The sequence below is a fragment of the Argiope bruennichi genome, chromosome 8 (genome assembly GCF_947563725.1).
Source record: "Argiope bruennichi chromosome 8, qqArgBrue1.1, whole genome shotgun sequence".
Lineage (NCBI taxonomy): Eukaryota > Metazoa > Arthropoda > Arachnida > Araneae > Araneidae > Argiope > Argiope bruennichi.
In genome coordinates this window covers 114,657,033-114,666,007 of record NC_079158.1, presented here as the reverse complement: position 1 = coordinate 114,666,007, position 8,975 = coordinate 114,657,033, and the positions used below count along the sequence as shown (strand labels likewise).

Genomic DNA, 8,975 nt, shown 5'->3' with positions numbered 1-8,975 from the left:
AAGATTTTTGCTTCATACCTCTTTTTTAGCAAAAAAGGAAGAAAAAAAAAGTCACCTTTTCCCCCTTAATTAAAAAAAAAAAAATTACTACTTAACTGCCATATTTTGGTTTCATAGATAATTTTTTAATCTTTTTTATGCAAGTATTCAAAAATATAACCATTTTTGAACGTTTTTCAAAAAATTCATTCTGAACGTAGTCCCATTCCTTAATGTACTAAATTTATTAATAAAGTTGGTTGGTTTATTAATAAAGTTTTTATTTAAAGTTAATAAACTTATTAATAAAGTTTTAGTGGCGCAAGAGCCAACCTTAACTAAACTGCGCCACTTATTAATAAAGCATCTACGAGAAAGAAGAAATCGCATCTAACCGCAAAAACCGAACCTATGATTTTCCGATAAATAAATCTACGATTTACCTTCCATGCCTCTTGATCTTGACATGATACCATACTGAATTTTAAAACTTTTTAATCCTTTTGGTTTTTAAAGACAATTTCTCATTCAAATTTGTATTCTGCTAAGTGGCTATAGGCATATTTGAACTATGGTCTCCGGGTTCAGTTTTAAACAATTTTGGGTGGAAAGATCCCAGGTTCCAACAGTTCTTGAGGCATGTTTAAAATTCCATACGATATCATTAAGTTATATGGTGCTAATTAGATTAGGAAATTTGATTTTTATCAATAAATTATTAAAAATATAATTTTATTACAGATTATTTCAGTAAATATATTGTCTTGGGCAAAGTAATCAGATGAATTGGTGCCCAGCTATCTTAATCAAATTAAATGAAAACGAAAAATAATTTCATGTTCCAAAAACACAATAAAAAATATCACTAATTAATATTAATTCTTCCTTTTCTCAGATAATTTCAAGCAGAAAATGAAAATTTAGAAATTCCTACCATAGCTTACTGAATTTCACAAAACCTGCAAATGGAATTTTAATTCATGGATATTGTTCGGCATTTCTATGAAGTGACGTCATCTTCAGATAACGCTACTAATTTTTCATTTGGTTTTTTGCTTTTATATAATTAATCTCGCGCTAGAAAGAAACGCGAGAATATCGTTTGGGATTTTCATAATTTTTTTACGTTTTTATTTTTGCACTCTCGTAATACGCAAATAATGTTTATTCTTTAACGAGAAACTTGAAGGAAATAAATTCGTTGAAATGAAATAAAATTCATTGTTGAGTATTTTTAAAGAAAAGTATGAAACGTCAATTGTTAAATCTTAACATTTTTATAAAATTCATCCGCAAGCGCAGTTTGAAAATGGAAGAAATCAGGTACTGTCAAAGTTGCTATGGCTACTAATAATAAAATTGTAATTGTAATAACATTGAAAATTCGAACAGGCTATTTTCCCATAAAATATGTCTTCTTTCTAAATATTTGAGACAATGCAACCTCTTCTGTTGCCTCTTTATTTATTACATTCTTCATATTTTAAGTAAATGGAAACTCTCAGAATACAAATGTCTATTATAAATTTGGAATATTTAGCTTTTACACATGTAAAATTCTCGCATCATTTTTTTTTTTTTTTGCATACTTAATACATTGTAGAAAAATGCCAAAATAATCGATACTAGCAATAATTTTTGCAGGATTGTATAAAATTTCTTTGATTTTAAATTTGGATTCCATGTAAACCCAGAACGAATTCACGTGATTTCGAGGATAAAATTTGAATTCAACATTTTGATATATCGCAAATGACACTGAAACAAGAACCTTATTTTTCGGTCAAATATTATGTAGTCTTGAGTATTAAGATGCTTCAATGAATAAAATGTAATAATAATTCGTGACAAATTTTAATTTCAATCGGCTGGGAAAAAAACATTCAAAATACATATTCATAAAATAGATTCAGTAAAAATGCTAGATTTAAGCCAAAGATTTATATTTCGTAACTATTGTTCACCAATGCCGCGCAAAGTCAATCATAGCCTTATCCGAAGTCCACAATGTTACGTTGGTGAGGGGCGGATACGCCTTTTATTGGAATTTATACAAGAAAGTTCCGTGTGGGCTATTATCGCTGGTTTATTCGATTCTTGAAATAACATCTTTTTTTTTTTTTTTTGTATTTTATTCAAAACTTGTTTAAAACTTTAGCGAACAAACCATCCTGACTAGATATTTTTCTAATTCTAGTGCAACGAGGTTTTTTGTAGCAAATAATCATCCTTTAAAAAGTGAAATAAATTTGATTCCAAGCAATTAAATAGAGTAGAAAAATAAAGTTACACAGCACACATATCTCTAAGAAATTTATTTTCAAGATCAAATACTTGATGGACATGATAATATTTGCAATGATAAGAAGATAAAGCTAATGAGCAGTTGAAAAAATATACGTAATGATAAAAATTGTTATGAAGGAACAAGTTTTTCTTTTAAAAACTTCACATTTAACAAATTAAGGCACTTGAAAAATCTACGAACATTTGTTACAGAATTATCAACAAGAAATAACATTTTCCCTCGAATTACATTGCCATCAACAAATTAAGGCACTTGCAAAATTCATTAATGATTATTATAGAATTAAAACATTTTTTTCGTTGTGATAATCTAACAAATTAAGGCACTGGAAAAATCTGCAAGGGATTATTGTTGAATTATCAATACAAAAATATGGTATTAACATTTTTATTTAATATATATAGCAAGGTTAAGCTCTCTAAAATAATGATTAAATAATTTACTGATGAGTATACAAAGCTATGCAGTTAAAGACAATCATGAAAGAATTTATACAACATGGGTGAGTATGTTATACCTAAATCCATATGAAACATGTACAAAATGAATAACTATGACGACAAGTAACAGCTATGCAAAGAAAAGTTCAAGATAATTTAAATCAAAAATCATGACACAGATATTTATTTCCATCATTAATGATTTCTTGAAATTAAATCATAATTTGAGTTTAGTTATTTTTTTTTATGTTCATCATTAAAAGCTGTTTAATTGTAGGAAGGATGAACACATCTTCAATTCTACAGAAGCATTTTCAGTACATTGGAAATAATAACTTATGCTAGTTCATTAGCGAAGTTTTCTTTAATCCTGTAATACGATTAATTGGAGATTTCACAATTGGAGAATATGCGAAATGTTAATTGTTGAATATAAGGTCATTGATAGAAGCATATATTAATAGTATTGCACCTTAAGTTTGTGGATGGATGGATTTAGGGTACTTTGCATCTACTTTCGAATGATATGTTGTAGTTCATCATTTTTCAACTTTTTGTCTGTATCTGTGAAAAAATAGTAAGTTAAAAACAGAACTGTAAATGCTTGCTTTTTCATGAAATTAATTCCCTTGTGCAAATTTTAAACACCCTTTCGACAAGAAGGGAAATTTTATGGTTTCAATAATTTTAATTTTTGGAATTAAATATTATAAAAATTTAATTTCATAAATAACGAAATTCAATAAATAAATGATGTCAAAAATAATAAATACATTTTAGAAACATTTGTATTGAACCTACTGTCCCAATAAACGGCTTGACATTGATGACAATATTTTTATTTATTTTTAAACTTAAATTTTCTTATCAGTGGACAGAGCCCTATTGAAATAAAAATTCATTTTACATATTGCACTAAGAAAATTATTCATCCAATGGGCAGTCAAACTGCACGTATATGTAGAAAAGGAAATGAAATGCAACAATCATCTGTTACATTTTCATCCAATGAATATAGAATGCAGCATCGAAAATCCGAACTAACTGAGTGGTTAATTCTAGCCCAATCACAATACTCTAAATGTTCAAAATATTTGGAACATCACACCACGGAGCACAAATTGCAATTTCTGGCTTTGATAGCAGCAGATACTCTTCTATGCACGGATTCTACAGGTTGTTGAAACTTGTGGAGTTAATGCTTAAAAGATTATCTGCTATTATAGCAACTCTTAGTAAGGAAATGGAATTTTAGTACCTGCCAACAAAATGATAACTCTTTTTATTGAATATCAAACGTGTTTATGTCTGTTTGTCATTAAAAACAACCTATAAAAAAGGGCGAACGAACCAAGAGGGTTTGCTCACCAGAAAATATGGAATTATCAATTTTGGGCTAACACCCTAGAATTTCGTTTATCAGAATGATGTTTCTGCACAGAAAACCGCAATTGTCATTTCTTTCTATGAAAATTTGGCGAATCTTACTTCTCCACAGATGCATCGCGCAGTTATTTGTAGCACCTCAGCTCTTGTATCACTGTATATGTTATGCTCCACCTGTCTGTGCACCCTTTCATTAACAAACATTTATCGTCTGCTATTCCGCTTATTTGATCTCTTTTTTTTTTTTTAAATGATCATTCGGACTTTTTTTGCTCGAAAAAAGTTAAAAAGATAAGTGGTCTCAGAGATAACAGGAACCGTATCTTCTTTAACCCATAACCATGTTGTGTTCCCAAATTATTCAAAATGTATATTACAATATAAGCAGGCGTATTTCAGATTTTAATAATGCTTCCGATTACGGTAAAGTTAAAAAAAAAAAAAAAATCTGTTTTATAGTGTCTAAAAAAAATGAAGGCTGCTGTAAATATTTTGACCATATAGAATATCTTTTGCAATTCGTTTTTTTAATTTAAAAGCCGAAATTTTAAACTGAAAAAGTCACAGTTGCAATACTTAACAAAATGTTACACATAAGGAATTTTTAAGCATTAATAGAAATTTTAAGATATATTGAAAAAAGTCACATTTGCAAGTGAATTTTTTCTGTCATATATAGATGCAATTCATACCTTGTTATTTTTTTCCCTTAGTGAATCCAGCTAATTTCTGGACAATATTAATGATTTTTAAACGAATTTTAAGGCATACATTTTCGATAATTTCAAAAATCCATTGGAAAAGGGTTCACATTTAAATTTCATTCAAATGCAACTGCCATGCATTTTGGACATGATATGAAATGCATATTCACATTTTCAACATGAAAAATAATTTTATAAAAAATAATATATAACGATTAGAAAACAAGAAATAGTTCACTCTACTATAGCATATTGGATAAAGTTGTCCTATAATGAACTTACTTGTATTTTAGAAACAGACATTCTCATAGAAAATTTTAAAACTGAAAGAAATCTTAAAAATATCTTACGCACTGTAATATATATTATATTTTAAGATGTGGTTTAAAAATAGCCAATGGTCCAAATTGAAATATAAATATCCTAAGTATATTTTGTATATATATCATTACTAGGAAACAATTATTCAATGTTAGTTATAACAAATGTTTCATTAAAAATTATCTTTGAACAAATAAATAATTTTTGGTCTTCTTATGACGGAATAATAATAACTAATTCAGAGAATTTATTTGCAAAATATTAAGTATTTAAAATCCTTTATTAAAATTTAGAAAAAAAGGTTGTTAATTAAATTAAATTTAATAATAAATGCCTTTATTTTAATAGAGAATTATTTTAATTTCGAAATTCATTTTTTTTTTTAAATTCCAAAGCAGAACTATGTGTGTAGGGGGGGAGGGAGACAAAATCTTATGGCAGTACATATTGAAATGCCTGTTTTAACTCATTCCTTCTATTCTCAAATTCAAACAATAATAAGTAAAACACTGATTAGTGAATATTACACTTTAAGTCCTGGTGAGTAGTGAAAGGTAAAGGGGTTCCATTTTTACCTCAGTTTATCATATTTACTCAACAGTTTAACATGATACACAGTCGAAACAAGTTTCCACAATATTCACACTGTCTCATCAACATGAAAGTGACTCGAACGATATACAAATCTCTTAAAAATTACAGCTTGTCTACACAGAAATGAATGCTGTACAGGACGCAACAAAAATTATATACAATTTTAGTTGCCACAGGACGTCTGCAATCACATTTGTGAAATGTGTCGAAGTCTTTCAATTCATTAGAAATAATATTGTTCCAGAAAATATCTGTTAAAAATTACAACTTTCCTACCTAGAAACAAATGTTTTATAGGACGCAACAAAAATTATATATAACTTTAATTGCCACAGGAAGTCTGTAAATGTTTACAAACACATTTGTGAAATGTGCCTGTCTCTCAAGTTGTAGAAATATTGTTCCAGAAATCTGTTCAAAATCAGTTTGTCAACACAGAAACGAATGCTGTACAGGACGCAACAAAAATTATATACAATTTTAGTTGCCACAGGACGTCTGCAATCACATTTGTGAAATGTGCCGAAGTCAGTCTCTCAACTTGCTAAAAGCAATATTGTTCCAGAAAAATAAATAACTACTTCTAAAAAACAAGTACTGGAAGAAGGACGCTCTCGGAATCGAACGATTAGCTCTCTTCACCAGAACTGCTGTTTTCTGGTGTCTCTAGAACGGGTAGATTCAGCTCCAGGTAAGCCTGCAAGAAATAAGTTCGATAAACATTAAATGTAGAAAAACATATTTATACAAATAACATACCACAAGAATCTTAAATTATTGAACAAAAGTTTTGAATGACTGAAATATTCCCATTACCATAAGTAATCCCATAATACTAATTGTGATCCCATTACGTAATGGGATCACAATTAGTATTATTATTTGTTCTATATTATTAAAATCCTCTGGTCCCGAGTATTCAAATGTACCTAAAAATATTCGTTTAATGAGGCTACTAGATTATTTAAAGTTATCAGTTTTAATGTACAGAATATACCGATCCATCATTTCTAACTAGCAATTGAAATTTATGGAGTTCCTTACTGCACTATGGGGAAAATCTGGGTGTTATATTTTCATGGAGGTGGATCTGGATAAGAGCGGTTTGGATTGGTTTAAAGGGTCGGTTACTCTGGCAGCTCTGGCTTGAAATCTGTTAAAAAGCCATAAATTACTGTTGTTTACAATCGAATTACGAAACTTAATGGATTGTAAAGAAGCTTATTTGAGCATTAAGAGATATACTGAAATTTTTAAAATTATTCTTTAAATTTTTTTTGTAAATTTTGCGCTATGAAGGAATAAAAAAATTTCATAGTCTTTTTTCATAGTCATATGTTGAATTCCAAGGGTACATTATTACTCGTCATATGTTGATAAAGTATGTTATCCTTGGAGTGTTAAGCTCCATTACTTTCTAATAAAATTTCTAAATGTTTATAATCTAGGGCATCATAAATCATTTTGTTGAAGATGTAAGATTAAAAGCAGACGAACTACTTTTGAATCCATAACTTCTTTGGAATGACACATACCTAAAAAAATTTCAAAACTCTACGACAAAACTTACCGTTTCCAGGGAATTCAGCAGTATTCCATCGACACACCTCACTATCTCGTCAAAGGTGGGTCTGTCGGATGGCAACAGGCTCCAGCACCTCCTCATCAGCATGTACCTGAAACAAAGAATGTTTTCAAAAATGTAAATATACAAATAACAACATAAAAAAATAAATTCAAGATCAAGATTCTGATGTAATAGATATTTCGCACACAGAGATAGAGGCAAAGAATAACATCGAACCGCAAGACAGAAAGAAAAAAAAAAAAGTAAGTAAAAATTGTTATTAAGAAAATATAACTGAGCAATGACTTCTAATCAAATGCGATTTTTTTCTTATCTAACTCGGAATCGTATAAATTAAAAGAAATTGCAATCGAAAACTGAGATATTATGTAATATTTTTACGCTTTTCTATTATCTCATCCGGAATCATATATATTAAAAGAAATTGCAATCGAAAAATGAATTATTACGTGATGCTCTCAAATTCAAACATGACTGTGGTGATTGGGGTAAAATTACGTACTAAATATATTATTTCTTTATTCTATCTAATAAATGTTACGTAAATTAGGAATTTTTAAACCAACTTTGTAGCGAAAATCTTGAAAACCCTTGCATCCGATAGTATAAAGCATTATTTAGTAAGAATTATTTATTGATATTGGAATCAGATTGATATCGGCCCTTGATATCAATCTGAATAATTTTAGTGCGATTTTTTACTATCTCGTTCACGAAATATCCAGAGAGAAAATGTAGTAATGGTCAAACAATTCGAACACAAGTTTTTGACGTTTGAGAACTTCTCGTTTCAGACCTCTTCAACTCCGAAAAACACATTTTTGAATTATATCTTGTGTTTGAAAACACAATAATTGAAAAGCGCTTTGAGCTAGCAGAGGAAATTTGGTAAACGATCTTTACATCAGATTTCTTTCAAATTTTGAACGAAATCTATCCATAACAGGTTTGTCAATCTCTTTGTTCGAATTCAAGTGAACACGATATATTCAAAATGCAAAGGAGTAATAAATTAATTACTAGCATTATTCTTATTAATTATTATTAACATCTATTTAATTTATTAAGAGTAGATACCAATCAAATTTGAAACCAAATCCAACAATGATTTGAACCTCTGTGCGACCTGTATTTTTATTAGCATGTAAATGCCATGATTCAAAAACTCAAAGGCTTAAGTAAATGAAATTTCGTCTGTGTTTTTGTAACTGAAATTGTAATTTTGTATCAGATTTTGGTTTCAATCAGTCGGTAAAAAAAATAATTATCAATAATAATAATTCCGGAATAACCGGAATTTTTGGTACATGTGTATCAATCGCATCCCAGTGGTTAATCGTTAAAGATCGAGCATTAACTGTCTCTTTTGTGATTATTATTGACCAATGGTATGAGGTTAATAAAATGCAAACACGTTTCTTAGAGTATATGAGAAAGTTTAGGGGAGACCAACTCCAACTGGTTTAAATAAATATTTTTCTACAAAGTTTCTGCAAGTTTAGAACAGGCTAGTGTAGTTTATTGACATATTCTCTATTCCTGCTGCACTTGAAATAGCAGATTATATTATACCGCCGACTGCATCCGTGTCTCAACCACTGTAAGATGGCTACATTAATAACTATGGAATATACTGATGGCACGGTAACAGATAT

The 8,975-nt window shown here is 29.1% G+C and overlaps 1 protein-coding gene across 2 annotated transcripts in view; it reads right to left on the bottom strand.

The window, feature by feature from the left end:
- Positions 1 to 2,294: 2,294 nt before the first annotated feature.
- The window catches only part of LOC129981293 (fibroblast growth factor receptor 1-like), an 84,159-nt gene continuing 77,478 nt past the window's right edge, over positions 2,295 to 8,975 (bottom strand). The window contains exons 11-12 of one of the 2 annotated variants that reach the window (XM_056092069.1): positions 7,303 to 7,408; positions 2,295 to 6,429 (exon numbers count right to left, since the gene is read on the bottom strand). In XM_056092069.1, the coding sequence (XP_055948044.1) occupies positions 6,361 to 6,429; positions 7,303 to 7,408 (175 nt within the window). In that variant the 3' untranslated portion in view covers positions 2,295 to 6,360. The remainder of the gene's footprint in view (positions 6,430 to 7,302; positions 7,409 to 8,975) is intronic. The other variant, XM_056092068.1, reaches the window with a different exon arrangement.